Here is a 19,969-nt window from a genome sequence, read left to right on the forward strand (position 1 = left end):
GGCTCTTTGGATTAAGCAATGCATAAATACATTATGCTGTTTTGTTGTTAATTGTTTATGCAATTTACGAAACTATATTCGATTTTATGAGTTAATTTAGACGTAACGCATATTTTTATAGTTACTTCCTTGCGTTGACAATTTAAATGTGCTGCATTATTTTGCTCATTGCGCCCTCCTGTGGCCTCGGGAGATAATTAGACCTATACAATAAAGACCTATTTAATCTGCATATAAAACATTAGAACAAGCTGATGACGCTGCTGTGAGAGGTTTGGCACGGCATGCAGCGGCACCGTCTCTGTCCGGCTCGGGTGAAATAATTATAATGCTGAAGGTGAGGTACGTAATTTAAAATAATTTAAGGAGACATAATTTCACAAACAGCGTGAGTGAATCACCGTGCGCGCGCGCTCTCACTCTTTCTCTTTCAAAATACGCAAATGGCTTCAAATCACCACACATCGCGTCTGTCTATAAGCGAGCTGCACGCTGCACAGTTGACACAGGAATTGTCACTTGCACAATCGAGGCAGTGTCACATCGTCACTAAAGTTTATAAATTGCATTACTTTTTAATTCTTGCCAGTGTTTAACCATTCAGCGCCCGCATGCTCTCTGCTCACGCACACTCGCAGCGCACACACATAACGCCAGGTTCACATTACTCAGTTTGCAGTGCATATGTGTGTATTTTTCCGCGCTCATGTTAACGGATTAAAGCGTTCACTGCACACGGTTGCGGTCCGGCAGTGTGTTGCAGGAGCGGTGCATCTGCAGCAGTGCAGAGATAGTTTCCACCGAGTTTTGCTATTACTATTGTTGCGCTGCAAGCGCTGAATTAAAGTAACATGAACATGGATTGACACGAAAATGTAGTAACTACACCATAAATGCATATTATTAAAGTCTACTGTGTTTCACAGTCAACACGTATGACTTTTTGGCTAGGTTTAAAGGGAAAGAGCACTTTTAGATAAAGAAGGCAATAATAGATGGCACTCGTAGAGGTAGGAAAACAAAGTTCTTTATGAACCGCAGGGTTGCTTGTAATAAAGATTTAAATGCAAAAGAAAAGACAGTAGAGCTGACTTTCTGTCAATGGTAAGTTTGTGATAAGGTAATAAAAGTAGTTTAAATGTTTTGCCAATTGCTTGAGCAACTTAATATATAAATCTAGAGGTATCGGCAGATACTGCTTTCGGTGATCGGCCTCAAAAATCCTAATCGGAGCACCCCTAGTTAAAACAAAAAATATTTGTTGTTTGTCTCAATAAATTGTGTTAATTATAAATACAGTGGTTAAATGTAAACATTTTTTTTCTATTGCTTTTTGTTTTAAAAAAGGTTATAAAAAATGTCAATAATTATCGATACCGAACGATATGAAACATTATATCGTTGATATATTTTTTAGCTATATATTGCCCAGCCCTAGTGGTAAGACATTATTGTGGAACTGAGCAAAAATATGTCTTTATTAATCGATAATCTGCCCATGCATTAATAACGTGTGAAAAGGAATAAAAGTTTTAGGTGTTTCACTGCCACTAGTGTTTATTTTAACTGGAAACTGCAGTGAATTGTAATGTAAAAGCATGTTCACCCAATGAATCTACGTTGTTCAAACCGGTATGCTGTTATTTTTCTGTGGAAAACAAAAGAAGTAGGCCTAGTTTTGAATCTTCACGCAAATCTTTTCTATTGCACGACACTCATGGTGACCATATCTGTCAATCTCTGAAGCCATACAGAAACTTTGTTTGAGGAACAGACTGAATGTTTTGTTTTGCATTTTATTCTAAAGTTTGGAAATCTGCCTCTTAAGATTTTTAAAAATCCTAACAGTGATCATGAACGACTGGAAAGGTCATGGAAATCCATTGCTCAAACAGCACAGGAATATTTTGTTGTTCTCAGATTTTGTTCAGTGATTTTGATGTCTCTGTCTGCATCAAATATCAGAAAGAATATGTAATGCCGAGAATTCTAAAATATGTTGATGATTTAAAATGCCAAAGATGTGAGTAAAAAAAGCAAGCCTCCTGTTTTAAATGTCTAGTCTCCGTAGAAGGACAAAGGAGATAAACAACAGGAAGCAACAATGACATCACACAGGAAGGAAACAGCCGTCTCTAATTTTAATCACACATTTCCTCATTACATTCACTGACTATAATAAGAATGTGTTAGAAATGAAAGAGAAAATTTCAGTATCTTTTAGCATAAAATGTTCAGACCGACAATCAGTCCTATTTGCGCTTACGTTTCTAATATATATCTCACCCATTCACCCTGTCGTACCCTCTGGAGTGTAAAGGGGTGCGATCTTTTAAACTGTACGAGGGAAAATGAGGAAAAAAGGGCTGTTTTTTTTATTTTTTATTTCCACATCACAGATGGATAGAATGACTCACTCTCTCACACACACACACACAGAAACACTCACACATACTTCAGTGACATTTTCACTCGCCTTTCTGCGTTTCACATCCAGGTTTTATCATGCGTCCTCTTTTAGATCTGTCGTGAGAGAGCTTATTGGTAATATTAGCAATGCTTTTAATCAATATACAGTGGTGTGAAAAGGTGTTGGCCCCCTTCCTGATTTCTTATTTTTTTGCATGTTTGTCACACTTTAATGTTTCAGATCATCAAACAAATTTAAATATTAGTCAAAGATAACACAAGTAAACACAACATGCAGTTTTTAAATGAAGGTTTTTATTATTAAGGGAAAACAAAATCCAAAACTACATGGCCCTGTGTGAAAAAGTGTTTGCCCCCCTGTTAAAACTGGTTTATCACACCTGAGTTCAATTTCTCGAGCCACACCCAGGCCTGATTACTGCCACACCTGTTCGCAATCAAGAAATCTCTTAAATAGGACCTGCCTGACAAAGTGAAGTAGACCAAAAGATCCTCAAAAGCAAGACATCATGCCGAGATCCAAAGAAATTCAGAAACAAATGAGAAAGAAAGTAATTGAGATCTATCAGTCTGGAAAAGGTTATAAAGCCATTTCTAAAGCTTTGGGACTCCAGCGAACCACAGTGAGAGCCATTATTCACAAATGGCAAAAACATGGAACAGTGGAGAACCTTCCCAGGAGTGGCCGGCCGACCAAAATTACCCCAAGAGCACAGCGACGACTCATCCAAGAGGTCACAAAAGACCCCACAACAACATCCAAAGAACTGCAGGCCTCACTTGCCTCAGTTAAGGTCAGTGTTCATGACTCCACCATAAGAAAGAGACTGGGCAAAAATGGTCTGCATGGCAGAGTTCCAAGACGAAAACCGCTGCTGAGCAAAAAGAACATAAAGGCTCGTCTCAGTTTTGCCAGAAAACATCTTGATGATCCCCAAGACTTTTGGGAAAATACTCTGTGGACTGACGAGACAAAAGTTGAACTTTTTGGAAGGTGTGTGTCCCATTACGTCTGGCGTAAAAGTAACACTGCATTTCAGAAAAAGAACATCATACCAACAGTAAAATATGGTGGTGGTAGTGTGATGGTCTGGGGCTGTTTTGCTGCTTCAGGACCTGGAAGACTTGCTGTGATAAATGGAACCATGAATTCTGCTGTTTACCAAAAAATCCTGAAGGAGAATGTCCGGCCATCTGTTCGTGACCTCAAGCTGAAGCGAACTTGGGTTCTGCAGCAGGACAATGATCCAAAACACACCAGCAAGTCCACCTCTGAATGGCTGAAGAAAAACAAAATGAAGACTTTGGAGTGGCCTAGTCAAAGTCCTGACCTGAATCCTATTGAGATGCTGTGGCATGACCTTAAAAAGGCGGTTCATGCTCAAAAACCCTCCAATGTGGCTGAATTACAACAATTCTGCATAGATGAGTAGACCAAAATTCCTCCACAGCGCTGTAACAGACTCATTGCAAGTTATCGCAAACGCTTGATTGCAGTTGTTGCTGCTAAGGGTGGCCCAACCAGTTATTAGGTTTAGGGGGCAAACACTTTTTCACACAGGGCCATGTAGTTTTGGATTTTGTTTTCCCTTAATAATAAAAACCTTCATTTAAAAACTGCATGTTGTGTTCACTTGTGTTATCTTTTACTAATATTTAAATTTGTTTGATGATCTGAAACATTAAAGTGTGACAAACATGCAAAAAAAATAAGAAATCAGGAAGGGGGCCAACACTTTTTCACACCACTGTACTTAAGTATATCTTTAATTGGACTTCAGCACTACTTACGCATAATTAAAGTTCATTCAATACAAAATTAGTTGTTCCAATTTAGCAGACTTAAGGTATACCAGTTTAGTATACCAACAGTACAATTTCAGGGCATTTTTTTATTAAGTACATAGATATTTAAATGTATTTGTAGTATACTTAGCATGAAATAAATGTATTTCAAATACATTTTAGTATATTTATTTTTCACTAGGGTTCCGATCTGGCTTCATCCAATCAACAACCAATGGATAGAAACAAGTCCTCATCCCTACAGTTTTTTTCATCCTTTTTGATAATACATTTTATTCAGATGTGCATCACAGTTTGGAACAAATAATGATGCTTGCGGTGCAATATTTGACCGGAAGGGTAAAAATTACATGTATTTTCCTCAGTTACAGCTAGTTAGAGCTAGCCTGCTTCCAATCAGACACAGAGATGAAGTAGTGCAGTAAGATCACATTTGTTTGAATGAATTATAGCATTTATTTCAATTAATTATTGATCGATTGAGAGATAGAGAGAGAGAGAGAGAGAGAGAAAGAGATGAAAAGTTGGTTTGTAATTCCCTGCATCTGCATGTAACTACCTGCATCTCTCTCTACAAACAATGAAGCTGTAAGTTTAGTTACTTCAAAAACAGTGATTTTACCTCCTTGTTGCTGAGAAATATAATGTTGCAATTCAGCAGTGTTGACAACAAGTTTCTGTGGATGTTTTTGTGTGTGCACAGCACAATCTGCAATATCTGTGTGCAGGTGATGTGTGTGCATCAATTAAAACAGCGCATTAACATAGAATAGTGATTAAACTGACTTGGATCTACCTGTGCATTAAACAGTTTTAACAGCAATTAAAAAATCAGTTCAAATCGGCAATAATGAAATCACATCTGGATTGGATTGATATATTAATAAAAAAAAAAACTAACTGGGGGGGTTATACATACATACCAATACATACCCTTTTGATTCTGCCGTATTGTTTTCTTATACTATATGAGATGCAACCCTATACAGGTTTGTGATTTTTTTTCAGACTATCTTTTGTTGTTTAAGTCCTGTTTAAAGAATGCAGATAGGCTGTGGCTTTCTGAAATATTTGTAAATGTCAGAAAGAGGCCTGTGGGAATAAACGAAAAGAGAACATGGGCAGACATAAGTATCACACGACCTGTCTGCTGTGGTCAGTCCTCTTCCAATAATCCAGAGGTCAGTGTTCCTTCCTTCTCAGGCCGACCCACATTTACACACTTCAGTGAAACTCCCAGTGCAAACAGCCAACTCTCAAACAAATATTCTCCTATACACTTCAGACCCTTGAGAGAGACAAAAGGAGGGGTAAAGAGGAAAAAAGTGACATTTTGATGGCTGCCCAATCCCGTTGAAGCTGAAGATGTTATTCTTTGGCTTCAATTTGAGAGGAACGGAACCTTTCCCCTCTCCTGTCATCCGGCGCTTCTGTGTTTCTTCCTTCCCTCCGCACTCATCTCTTCCTCATTTCCGTCTTGTCATCCAGAGTCTCATCAAATGTCAGAGGACAGCATGCTGTCCCAGAGTGCTGGCTCCATCTGCATCTTGAAATACATATTTGTGGTGAGACTGATCTCCCTCAGGTCCTGTGGAAGGGGTCAGCACATTTATACAGAACCCTGATGAGACCACCTAGTGAGAATGTGACGGCAAATGTCCCAGGAGATGCCACTCTCTCTCTCTCCTTTTCTCGTATTTTAAACTGCTCTTGTCAGTTAAACAAAGCTCTTCAGAAAGCCCTTCACAAACTTGCATGTACAATGTAAGAACAGGCTGCTATTATTTGACTTCAAGGTATAGTTCACCCAAAAATGACAATCCTGTCATAAATAATGGAACAAAAAAGAAGATGTTTTGGAGAATGTTTGAGCTGTTTTTGTCTAAATAATGCCAATTTCAATGGGGTTCAAAAGTTTCAAGTCTCAAAAAGAACATACAGGTGATTTATCCAAACATAAGTGCATACATCTGATTGTATATATAATATTTAAGACTTTGTTTACTTTCACATCAAATCAAAACACTGATCAACATTTACATACACAGGCTACATTAAATATGCTAATATGAACATTAAAAGTCAAACCTCATTGGTTCAAACATCATGGTTCATGCATTAAATTCATTTATCTTAATGCCCTGTTTGCATTGTTTTATTGTTAACTAAAATGATTTAAATGAAGTGAAATAAATGTGAAATAAAATATTGATATTAGATTGAAAAGATTACACTTGCATGAAAGTTTGAAATGTTGCCTTGGCAGCTAATTGGAGTTTATGTTGAAGTAGCCTACTAAAATTACTAAAACTGAAAATGATAGAAAAATAAATAAAGCTAAATAGAATGATAAAAAACAAAAACAAAAGCACAAAATTACTAAAACATAAAATCTAAAAATAAAAGCTAATTCAAAATATTAATAAATACTATAATAGTATATACATAATATTAAAATAAAACCTTTTTAGTGACTTGAATCATCTTGGATCCCCATTAACGTTGGATGATTCATTACAGATGTGTTCACTTGTGTTATCTTTTACTAATATTTAAATTTGTTTGATGATCTGAAACATTAAAGTGTGACAAACATGCAAAAAAATAAGAAATCAGGAAGGGGGCCAACACTTTTTCACACCACTGTATATATGCACCAGTCGAGTAACTGACTGATATTGGACATTTTGGCATAACGGACATGGTAGTTTTCCTTTATGTTTGCTCTAAAAACACCAGCCCTGTAAATGATTAATAATCATTTGTTTTCTGGTTTTAATTATTTATTGGTTTATTGTTTTTTTTCAGGTTTTAATTATTTATTGCATAATATCATTAAATACTGTGCAAAAGATAGAATTTACTAGTACCTTTATTGTTTTGTTTTGTTTTGCTATACATTTCTAGGTCTTCACCAGCAGAATTATATAAATTATATGTTGCCTAAAATAAAAATTTTATTTTTTTAGGACCACTACAATGTCATTATTATTGTCATTATTTCCATGCCAAATAAGCCCCCCAATAAAATAACTTATATATATATATATATATATATATACACATCAATATAACCATGATTATATAGAACTACTTTCCAATAAAAATTTATTTTTTTGCTTTACAACAAGGAAAAATTTGTTTAATTGTCATTAAAAAAATCTTAATTTGATATGATACATCAATGTTAATACTGTAACTAAATCTAAAAAATAGAAAATAAAATAAAATATGTATTAGATGACGAATCTAAAATAAAATTTAGATGAAAATGAAAATGTAAAATTGAATGAAAACTGAAAATATAAGAATAGAAGTTTCATTTAAAAATATTATTTAAAATATTTATTTAAATATGAAATACTATAATAGTATTTAAATAATGCTGTTATATTATACATACCGTTTTATTATGGTTTTGAGCTGAAATATGACCCTGACAAGTTCTTGAAGATTACAAATCTATATCAAATCCGCACCCTGTGTGCTTTGATCGGGCAAGATCTCCATGTGTCTGTTCAGGTATAGTTTGACACCTTTTGGTCCCCAGTACCCCAGACACCCCACGGGACATGAAGGACGTGTGGTGTGAAACTGTGAATCGCACCGACAGCTGCAGCTTACAGAGGAATCGCCAGCCCTCCGCTTGGTCAATTATGAAAAACACCTAGTTTTATTAGGAGTTACGTTTGATTTGATTTTAATTAGCCGCTGATATTGAATGACTCTGGCACAGAGACAATCCCTTGGCCTGGCTCTCTTAGTGTAAGTACATTAGACGGTGCTGCTCCCACAGGACTTCCTCCCTCATTCATTCTAATCCCACAGACAGCATTTCTCTGTTTCTTTCCACTAGAGGAGCCACATCTACACAGGCCCTGGGCCAGCCACTGTGTATAATAATTACGAATGGATGATGGTAATACCCGCTCATATGGCTGCTGCGGTCTATGCCATGGCTCTGTGTTTTGTAGATCATGTCGTATTCTCTTTCATTAGACAGAATCTGCTTGGATTGTTCTAAGCGCTTTTCAAAGCGTCCCAGAGGAGCATTTTATTGCTTAAAGGCTGCTCTAGTTTCAGGATGTTTCATTTAAACATTAGCTTTTTCTTAGACCCGGTCATATAAGTCATGAAAATAGAAACAAATGATTTAATTGGTTGTCTTACAGTAAGAGTATTTTTAAGTTTTATGAACTAATCTAAAATATTTTTTTAAGTTTACTTCATGTAAGTATGTTAAAATCAGTGTTCTAGTATAGTATACTTTTAAGTATTCCAATACTTATTGGGACTAAACTGGCCCACATTTTGGTTTATAAAAGTATACTTTTAAGTGTACTTTAAGTGTAACAATGACTTTGAGTTGACTTGTTTACATCTAAGTTTTCTAACTATTATCTAATGAACAATATACTACAAGTGATCTGTATGTTATATTTTCAGTAAGCTACTAGTTTAAAAGTTGTAAGATTTCTTTGGCTGAACTGAACAATCATATGTTTTGTTTACTTACACTGTGGAGGAATTGTCAGTAAAATCAGTCAAATGTTTATCTGTTTCTGTGTAGGTTAATAGAGCTGTGTGCAAAAAAGACCCAATTCAGTTCCACCCATGTACTATTTACTCTAAACGTACTTGTTTTTATACTTGTTCTTGTTCTTAACTTGTAACTTATAAGCATGTAAGTTTATCAGATAGTATGTAAAACGTGCTGCCTAAAAGAAGCCAAAAATAGTAATTAAACCGTTTCTCTATCAGCACAACTACAAGCCAGGTATACTTAGAATACTAGATTATTCTTTTCTTAAAGGGATAGTTCACCCAAAAACAAAAAGTCATCATTTACTCACCCTCCTCTTGTTCCAAACCTGCATGAATTTCTTCCGTTGAACACATACATTGAAAAATGTTGATAACCAAATAGTTGACGGTAGCCATTGACTTCCATAGTATTTTTTCTATACTAGTCAGTGGGTACCAACAACTGTTTGGTTACCAACATTCTTCAATATATATTCTTTCATGTTCAGAAACTCTTGACACAACTTGAGGGTAGGGCTGGACAATAATTCAATATCAGTATGTATCGCGATATAATTTTTTTCAATAACGGTGATATGATTTGTAAACACATTTCCGATATTTCGATATACATTACCAGTTTCCCATACATTGATTTATTTGTGCTGTTTGACTTCGTTAGCCCTACTTGAGGGTAAATAAGATGACTTAGATGAACTATCCCTTTAAATATCTCAATTAAGATTAAGCACAAGTATAGGCCAAACATTCTTCTTTTCTGTATACATGTCAGTATAACTAAGCCAAGTATAATGTTAAGCATATCTCTGATAAAGACTGATAAGTATACGCTCTCATTTTTAGTTTAAAATATGTATACTAATAATACAATTGAATAAACCTCTTTTTTTGTGAAGGTGTAATAAAATGGATGGGGAAGCATTTCGCAGATCATTTGGTCTCTGAAGAACCGAATAAGAAATGTTTGATTTTATACTGAAATCTTGGACTTTTTCTTGCAGACTTGGCAAATCTGAGTCAAATTTCCTTCAAGGCGAGTCAATTCACTTGGCGGCCATCGTGACCACACAGTTTTTTGCCTAACCCCTAGTCTTGCTGTAGCTCTTGTCTATTTGAATGGGAAACTAATTATTTGCTAAGTCATTGTAAGTCATAATTATTGGCTGTGCATGCAGAATGCTGCATTTACTGATTGGCTCTTTTAACTGATAGGCCTTTACTATATTAAGTGTTGTGGTTTCTCCCAGTCATTTCCTCCTTCTCTATACTGTCTCTGTCTGAGCACAGTTTGAGACATTGTTGAGATCTCTTCTGAAATCCTAGAGGAGACATGACTGAGAGCTAAGAAGTTTTCATTTGCTCTACATCTCACTGCTGTCTCGTGGGAAACATTTGAGATCTTAAAAAGTGGCTTTTCTTTCCTACTGGTTATTTATGAGTCAGAAGTTTGAGGGCTTAATGTAGAGTGTGAGCGTTCACACACGTACACGAGGCCCTTTCCTTCCTCTGGCTCAGGCTATTGATTTCGTCGCTCTTGAGACGTGCCCTCACCTCCTCGCCCGTCCGCTCTCCTGCTCTGGTTAATTATTGAACACGGCAGCTCAGGTTACCATATAAGGCTGACTGCTGGCTTTCACCGCACTACAGAGGAAGAACGGTTGAGTTAGTTTGAATGTAAACCTGGCTCGAGCTCTGGACTAGTCTTGAGTGCAGATGCCTCTAGGGATGACTTTTTTTTTTATTGATTTTAATTTTGCTTTCTTGTCCTCTGGCCATGTGTAACACTGTGAATATTGTGAGTTTCTTACTGACAGGCCGTCTTGTTTGGCCTGAGGTGTTGATGCTTGATTTCTTCATTGCTATGTCTGACAGGACTGTAAAGCCGCAGATGAATGGAAAATACACAGCTGGATTTAAAGTACAGCTGGCCAGTGTGGCTAAAATAAGATATTTTATTTATTGAAATGAAATGTATTTCAGTAATAAAAAAAAAAAAGAGTATTTATTGAAATTGCACTACCATTCAAACGTTTAGTGTCAGAAAGTTTGAAAGAAATTAATACTTTTTTTCAGCAAGAAAGCATTAAATTGATCAAAATTAAAACAATTCGTAATGTTGCAAAAAAATGCTGTTTTAAACAAATGCTGTTCTTTTGAACTTTCAATTTATCAAAGAAACCCGAGAAATAAGTAACTCACACAAAATTATCAAGCATCACAAATATTTTCAACAGTGATGATAATAATAAATGTTTCTTGAGCATCAAATCAGCATATTAGAATGATTTCTGAAGGATCATGTGACGCTGAAGTAATGATGCCGAAAATTCAGCTTTGACTTCACAGGAATAAATGACTTTTAAAAATTATTTTAAAAGAGAAAACGGTTATTTTAAATTATAAAAATATTTCACTATAAGAGATAAAATACAGTAAAACACCCTTGCTAAAATTAATTGAGGCTTGTTTTGAAAACAGTTTTTCATTTTGTGAGTAAGTAAGAATATTTAATCCAACATAAAAGTTCATAAAGACAGTATTTTCCAAAATGTGCACTACTTTACTATTTATCTGCTACTGACATTAAATCAGAGACTATATTAAAGGGGTAGTTCACCCAAAAATGAAAATTCTCATTTACTCACCTTCCACTTGTTCCAAACCTGTATTGTTGAACACAAAAGAAGATATTCTGAAGAATGTTGGTTAGCAAACAGTTGCTGGTAGCCATTGACTTCCATAGTATTTTTTTCCATACTATGGAAGTCAATGGCTTCAGCCAATGCTTACAAACATTCTTCAGAATGTCTTATTTTGTGTTCAACGGCTGAAAGAAATTCATGTTTGCAACAACTTGAGGGTGAGTAAATGATCACAGAATTTTCATTTTTGGGTGAACAACCTCTTTAAAAGAGAAAAACATCTTAAAACTAGTCTTTAAGAAACTTTATGGTAATAAATTGCATTAAAATGGTCATCATTTTGACAGTGTATTGTTTTATCACCAGCAGAATTGTTGCAGATACATAGCAAATGTTAGATCTATGGCCCAGCCCTAATTTGGATTATGTCCCACTCGTGTGTCTTTCAAAATTAAACTCTCTCTCTCTCTCTCTCTCTCTCTTTCTCTGTCTCTCAGTGACAGTTACATTGTGCGCGTCAAAGCGGTGGTCATGACCCGAGATGACTCGAGTGGGGGATGGCTGGCACAGGAAGGTGGGGGCCTCAGCAGGGTGGGCGTCTGTAAGGTGATGCCTGCTGAGCTGACCGGCCACAGCGACTTCCTCATCCACGGCGAGCGCCTCAAAGACAAGCAGGTGTGGCACGAATATTCACAATCTTCCTCCCCAGGGGCTTTTAGGAAATCAAGCTGATTTACAAGCCGGGGGAGTTTTGCATGCTGGGTTCTTTTCCAAGACAAATCTGGTTACGAACCCATATGTTATGTGATTTGCAAGACTTTTCTCAGGCAGTGACCTCTCGCAGAGCAGAGCAGCGGCAGGCTGTGGGCTCGTCTCTGATATGTCTCACTTGTTTTGGCTGGCAGGTGATTTTGGAATGTTTCGTGAGGAAAGATCTGATCTACACCAAGGCCACGCCCACTTTTCACCACTGGAAGGTCGACAACAAAAAATGCGGCCTGACGTTCCAGAGCCCCGCCGATGCCCGTGCCTTTGACAGAGGTGTGCGGAAAGCTTTGGAGGACATAACGGAGGGTGAGAACATTTAAAGCAGAAAAACACTACTTTGGATTTAGACAAAACACATGTATACAGGCTTAAAAGTGCAATAGATATTTTTTTATATATACATATCTTTTCACTCTTTTCAAGATTTACTCCTAAACAAACCTTACTGTACTTTTAACAAGTTTCTTTAAAATTTTACACACTCAAATAAGATGAAGACTCTAGTCATATAAGTGGGGTCTCCCCTCATGGTGGCAGCTATCTTGAGATCACATGACCTGCTGACTAACTACTTACTTAATTTCGCCCTTATTATTTGTAGGGTTGGGTATCGAGAACTGGTTCTACTTTAGAACCGGTTCCAAAATGACAAGAACCGTGGATTTGATAAGACACACACATTTTGACTCCGCTTATCAATTTGTCTGTGCACTTTAATATGATTTTAAACCATTCAAGTGCAAGAAGACGCGAAATAGTTTTCTGTACTGCACACACATCCAAAGCATGTGCACTGATAAAAGCCGCCTCTCATATAGTGCGCAAACACTGAGTTCAGTTTTCTTTTGCATCTTTTTCACTTAAACTGACAAATACACACGCAATTATGTCAAAATATCCTTGTGAACAGAGAGTTTTGTTTTACGTTTTACGTAAACAGTTTAGAAAAAACGCACATGTAACAGAATATTGGCTCTGTGCATTAGGTCTTAAAGTGACAGCAGCCTAATAATACCGCTACTGTCTGTCATTAATGTTAATTAAAGAACAAAAGATAAAGAAATATCGTCTAGGTTACTTGTGTAACCCTCGTTCCCTGAAGGAGGGAACGGAGACGTTACGTCAGTCGTGACTGACGACTGATCTTGATTGGAAAACTTAATAAGGGTTAATCTATATTTTATTTGTAAAAATAAAACTATGCAGTGTTATTTTACATTTGATTACATTTGATTTCACGTTCTGTTCCTGAACTTTGTTTAGTTGTATTTATGTGTAATTTGTTTATTTGTTTTTATTTTATTACTGACTGTTTACTTGTCTTTAATAATGTTTGAAATCTATATGAGTTAGTCTAGCTTATTTTTGCTGTTATGTTTTTGCTAAAACCATAGGCAAAATTTCTTGTGTAAGTGTTCTTTAGGCTGCTGGTTTTTGTTTTGTAGGCTGTTGAATTGTGTTCATGGTATTCAGCTGCAACAGAATGATTTGCAGAAAGACAGCATAAATATGTTTGATATCTAAATGTTTGATTTCATTTTTTTTAATACCTTATTGGAATCGAAACTGGGAATCGCTAAGAAGTGGAATCAATAAAATCCGGTTCCCAGCTCTAGTTATTAGACACTTTTGTTAGTGGAATAAATTAATCATAATAAGTACGATTTGTATGTCCACAATTTTGTGTGTGTACGTGATGCTGCATCCACACCAGTAGGTGTCAGTATAAAGTCTAAGAACTCTGTTGTATTAGCTAGAAAAACAACTAAATAACATTACTTGTCCAACACAACAAAATGAAAATATTTAAATCAAACAGGCATGTTTACAACAGCATACTACCAAACTACGTTTACTATTTCAGAAGCACTGTGTTTTTTAGAATAGCAAATGCAAATACGTATTTCATAGTCTTAAATGTGCTGCAGGACTGTAAATGAAGTATAAGCACCTATGTGAAGAGTAGAGAGGACGTATGTTAGTAACGTGTTGCCAGTGATGCACTCTAGGACAACTGGATAGAGTTGCGTTTCATCCATCAATCAATCTTTCACTGTCTCTTTGTCAGTTTCTTTCTCCAACCTCAAATACCACCATCAACTGACAGGATATGTAAAGGTCTGTCAGCTCATGTCTCCTGTTTGTGTGTTTTATTTTAGGTTCCACAACTTCCTCTTCAACACTCCAGAATGAGGCTGAACTTGGGGATGATGATGTGTTCACAGTAAGAGCCTTTGTTTTATTACCATTATTTAATGCGTCATTATTTTATCAACCGTTAACATATACTTTCCAACATACAAGTGAACGAATCCCATAAAAAAACAAACAAACAACAAAAATTCCCAGAGCACCTGAAAATTAATAGAAAAAATAAATTATATTTTGATTTTTTTAATTACATTTGATTTTGTCCCTCATATTTTTATTATCATAATGTGTCCAGACATTTTTTGAAATTCCCATTATTCTGTCTAGGTTTTCATTTTAGTAATACAACAGTTTTTACTGTTTTACTATAATATAATATATTGATTGATTGATTGATTGATTGATTGAACAAATATTAAAGGGAGTGCAACAGATACAAATATTATGGGTAAATACTTCTTTAAGTAACATTTTTAAATATATAAATAAATTTAAATAAATATATTCAAATCCCATTTAAAACACATTTGAAATATAGAAACTAATTAATATAATACATTTCTTTTCACAATTACAGTAATGAGAATATTTGAATAAGATTTGAGGACAAAGTTATAAAAAAAATAAATAAATAAATGTCCTAAAATGTGCTTCCTTTTTTCAGCTAAATATCATTTCTTATTTCTTTCTTTTGACTAAAATATTATGGAGCCCTGCACATGACATGCAGAGGAAAACAATAAATGATAAATATATTAATTTGTGGCTACGTGTTTTTATTATTATTATCATTTTTTTTATTTGTTCCTTTGTTTTAGTTAAATCATGGCCACATTATTCTAATGTGTTCCCTCATGTTAGTTTAGTTTAATTTAAAATTTAACTAGATTGAGGGAAAAATTAGTACAACTAGGCCACGATTTGATGACAACAAGAGAATTAATTAGTATACTGAAAGAAAAATTGGTGTAGAAACAATTTCATTTAGAAATTGTTAGTGAATTTCTAAAGCAATCACAAAGAAATGACAAGTAACACATTTAATTAAATGTCTGAAGTAAAAAAAAACATTTGTAAAATAGTATTTTCTTGCTCCAAGAATCTTTATTTTATGCGTTGATATGGCCACGATATCTTGTTTTTTTCACCTTATGACCCAGACATGTTCTTGACGTTTTCGCCCAAACATATGGGGTGTGTGTGTGGTTTAGTTTCGCGCTATATGGGCACGTACATTTTGAAAGCAATATTTAGTAACTTCCTCTTCCCTTCAGCTTTCATGTCTGCGGGTTTGGTTTGAGTGTGTGCGAAGCTTCCCAGAAAAGGCCGAGTCCTTGTGATATTTTCCCCCGCCGAGGCTGCCGTGGAAGAGACGGGCCTTTGTTTTTTGAAGATGGTGGATGCGATAACAGCGCAGGCAGCTTTCCTGTGGCGCTTTCAGAGCAGGCTGTGCCGACGCTTGGCTTTTGCCCACATACTGTCCTTTTGTCACAGTCACAGGAGACCAGGAGCAGCAGGCGAGGTCAGGAGATGACTTCCTGCTCTCCCCAGTAAAACTATCATTAGCAGCTGCTTCCTAGCTAACTGCCATCCTGATTTACTGCCGCCCAGGGTGGAAGGAGGGGGGCACGCACAGGGGAAGCCTCATGGCTCCTCTTTCACTCGCTGTCTGTCTCGCTTTCAGGCCAAAAGGGGTAGACTGCTAAGCCAAGGACCCCGAGCTTGAAAGGAAACTTAATCCAACGTTTCTTTCTGTCCTGGAATTTCTGCTCTTCTCGTGCTGTTGGGTAAAACAGAATGAGATTTACTGCCGAGCCGTTTCTCGTTTTGCGGGACACACACGCGTTGTGAAGCGAGTGGACGCGCACTTTCACGTGAGGTCGTTGGTACAGAGTTGTTGGGACGGGGGCTGGTGTTGATGACCTTTCCATATATTGCCATGTGAGGCAAGTGGCCGCAGACAGCAGAAATGTGGGTCTGGATTTACAGCTCGGGGCGATTATATCGAGGGGAGTTGTTCCTCTGCTGGGATGTGCATTCCTCCTGATGGTTCCTCGTGAGCTAACCTATACTTAACCTCAGCTCGTTTTAGCTCATTCAGATCAGGGAAAGGACTCGCTCTGCGTCTCTGAACGCCGGGCATTTAGCAGGGTGTGTCGCTTTGAGACGCCTGGTTTTGGGATGCTTGTCCTCATGCAACACCTCAGTCTAGAACTGATCAGAAAGCTCATCTTCACATCTTTTCCAGTCATTTCAACCAAACCACCAAAGTAACCAAGCAGATTCAAAACTTTTAAAGTAATTTAGAGGGTTATTTTTTAATCATGAAAGGAAGAATATTAAATTTTTATGCACCAATGCACACACATAGATTTGCACCAGTACATACATATATAATACACATTATTACATTTATAATACAGCATTAAATAGAAATTATTGCTGTATTGATTCATTTTATTTTACCAGCAAATAAATAAATGAATAGAAATAAAGAGATAATATGGGGGAAAAAGAATACTTTTACATCTCATGGTTTTATAGAAATTATTTTTCTTAAGTATTGCCCTATACCATGATACAAGCAGCGCTCCCTGATGATGCTCAAAAATGTCAAAATGGCTATGATGAGTCATCAGTTATGAAGTGCAATGAGTGTATTGTTTGGGATTTTTCAGGCAATCTTTACTCAGCATTTTACACACAGAATGGAACTGGTCAAATCAGCAAGAATGGGTGATGATGACCAAGGTAGTTTTTGATGATCCGCTAATCTGAATAGTCATCATAATGTTAATTTGTTAGCTTAATATCAAAGAACTTTATGCTATACGTAGCATATAAATGTATAGGTATATTTAATAATAATAATTAAAAAATATAAATATATATAAATGACCAAAACACACAACAAAATGAAACCAAAATTAAAATAAATGACTTCCTTTCTTCTGTGGAGCACAAAAGGAAATAGTTAATATCCAAACCACAAAGACAGTCTTGTCAAGCAAGTTTGTCATGACGATATTTTTAGTGAACAAATATTTTCATAAAGATATAGTATGACTTAAAGTGTTGCGCTACATTCGTTTTTAGTTTAGTTATTTGAGCTGTTCGTATAAATGCCTTGTTTCAGGTGTGTGTCTGACTTCCAGAATGCAAGAATAGACGCTTTACTGTACACTTGAATAGAGTAAGGTAGAGTTCCAGACTATTTTGGTTGTGTGTGTGTTGGGGGAAATATATAAATGACAAAAAACAACTTCCTGTGCAGCAGTCAGGCAGGATAAGGCTTTGCTGTATAGAGAGCTCCCAGCCAGGGCCCTGGAGGATGCTCAGAGGAAGTGGGATGTGGAAGACTAACAGTTCTGGGAAGAGGGGAAAAAAATAAGGTGGAAAGAATCAATGCTCCTTTATGCAAGAGGTAGAGAAGCTTTATTCCGATATCCTCTCCGGTCCTTAGCAGCACTGGGCATCTGTGTGTGGAGTATGTGTACGCAAAGGCTTGCAGCACTAATCACAGCAGTGGGAAAGATACCGGTGCCCTTCCACCCTCCGGGCCGCCTGCCTCAGACTCAAGGTGGCTAATTACACAGGCAATTTGACTTGGAACTCAATTAGTTCAAGCACATTTTTCACTCCCTAGATTGTCTTATTGAAGACTTATAGCTGAAAACACCATAAAAACCTTGTCAGTGGTTTGGAGCCCTATAGAGAATAAAAAACCCTTTCCAGATAGCATCGGTCATGCATGTAGCTGAGCACACGCTTACTGTATAGCCTGGCGTTTGGAGCGATCAAATCTGATTGCTTGCGGTTGACCGGAGCAGCAGGAAAGCTTTTGATGGACAGCAAATCCTCAGACCTAAAATGCTAACTGCTAACCTGTAAAGCATGCAGCCCTCAAGACACATTCCTCTGGCTCGGCAAACAGCTATCTGAATATACCTGCCATAGTTCATTGTTTCAAACTCCTTTAAACTATTTGGCCGAATTTTTTTCAACATGATGTCACACCAGTTTGTGCTTCAACTTCTTGATAAAATATGGTTGCATCACGCACATAAAGAGAATCTTTACAGATTGTCATCTCTCAAAACTCTCCAAAAATTGTGGCTTATCACACACTACAAGATATTTAGATTATCATCATACCTCACATGATCTCTGTTCTTCAGTGGGAACTGGAGGTGAGATTTATATGTCAGTTTTAATATCTGTTAACCGTAGTATGCTAGCTAACATTAGCCTCAAGGGCAAAAATATTTACTGTTGATTAGCAACACCATCAGCACGTTAGCTTATAGCGCTAGCAGCTTTCTAAACTCACCCGGTATGTTCAAAACTGAGGCGATTTCTCCCAAGCTCTTCTCTTTGTTCGTACAGTTGTGGTATGTACGTTAAACAGGCAGTCGTGTTGTTGTCATACTTCCACAAGCCATTCCTCCATCTCCATTGTCCAACAGACCTGTACGGCAGCTTGTTTTGCGGTTGCTGTTTCAAAACTTCACTCATTCAACTCTGTCTCCTTATAGACTTGTCTCTCATTGGCTACTGCGAAAGTACTGATGTAATCATAGTCGTAATCATTCTGATTTAAAATCCTCCCGATCAGCTCTCAGACACATTGGGGCCACCCCGATAACAAACATTATCGGGGTGGCCCCAATGGGTCTGAGAGCTGATCGGGAGGCTTTAGATTCAATCTGAAAATTGGCCAAACATCGGAACCAACCGAGGTCCTGGACAAGATGTTTTCTCAGATTGTCGACAGGAGTAATTTGGGGATAAATCGGTCCAAAACTCCTGTAGTCTGAGCCCGGCCTTAGCATAGAGTCGAACACATAGACTTTCAAAGTGTACTCCATGTGATACCATGAAAAAAAAGAAACTTAATGCACAGAAGAACGACACCCTAGTGTTCACGCAAAGACCGAAGTATATGGTGGACTTAAAAGTCAAGCAATAGGTGAAAAAAATACCCTTCCACTTACATTACAGAAGGTACCCGAGGCCTCTGGAGACCACAATATCTTAGACACTTGGGGGTGGGCTCACAACAACCCAGAAAACCCTACAACCACATAGCATCATGCTAAAAACACTCAGAACTTCTTAGCAACCTTCTTTCAAAATCCAGGCAAGCTTCCATGACACCTTTGCATCAATGTAGCAAATTTTGCATGAACAAAAGGAAGATCACTCATTTCCTTAAAAAAATTAAAATAGACAATATCAGCTTTCCTTAATACTGTCTTTACTAAAAGTCAGTTTTTGTTGTTGCTTATGTAGTCCTTGGTCCTTTCAATATGTTGTTGTTGGCTTACATTACTGTTAGTGACCTCTGTACTGAGTTGTGGACTATATATGGGTCTGGTTTTGACCACTGCTTCTATTTTTTGTGCTCTTCATGCTGGTTCTCTCTCAGCAGGTCCTATGGGGCCACATTAAGCTATGTCCGGTTATAGCCGGTTTATTGCTCACACAGTTCTGGCCGGCCCATTTTGGATTGGTCTGGTGTGGTTTTGTGCCAGGACTTAATGAAGTCCTGGGACTTAATGAAGGACTTAATGAAAGGGGGCCCATTTGTGAAATTACCTAAAAAACTTCAGGTCCCCCCCCCCCAT

At 37.0% G+C, this 19,969-nt stretch overlaps 1 protein-coding gene across 2 annotated transcripts in view; it reads left to right on the forward strand.

The window, feature by feature from the left end:
• LOC107754754 (sprouty-related, EVH1 domain-containing protein 2) overlaps positions 1–19,969 on the forward strand; it is a 48,118-nt gene that overhangs the window by 19,028 nt on the left and 9,121 nt on the right. For both annotated transcript variants that reach the window (XM_016571324.1, XM_016571326.1), the window contains exons 2-4: positions 11,921–12,098; positions 12,329–12,497; positions 14,351–14,415. In XM_016571324.1, coding sequence (XP_016426810.1) covers positions 11,921–12,098; positions 12,329–12,497; positions 14,351–14,415 — 412 coding nt within the window. The remainder of the gene's footprint in view (positions 1–11,920; positions 12,099–12,328; positions 12,498–14,350; positions 14,416–19,969) is intronic.

The sequence above is a fragment of the Sinocyclocheilus rhinocerous genome, unplaced genomic scaffold (genome assembly GCF_001515625.1).
Source record: "Sinocyclocheilus rhinocerous isolate Xijiao unplaced genomic scaffold, SAMN03320098_v1.1 scaffold232, whole genome shotgun sequence".
Lineage (NCBI taxonomy): Eukaryota > Metazoa > Chordata > Actinopteri > Cypriniformes > Cyprinidae > Sinocyclocheilus > Sinocyclocheilus rhinocerous.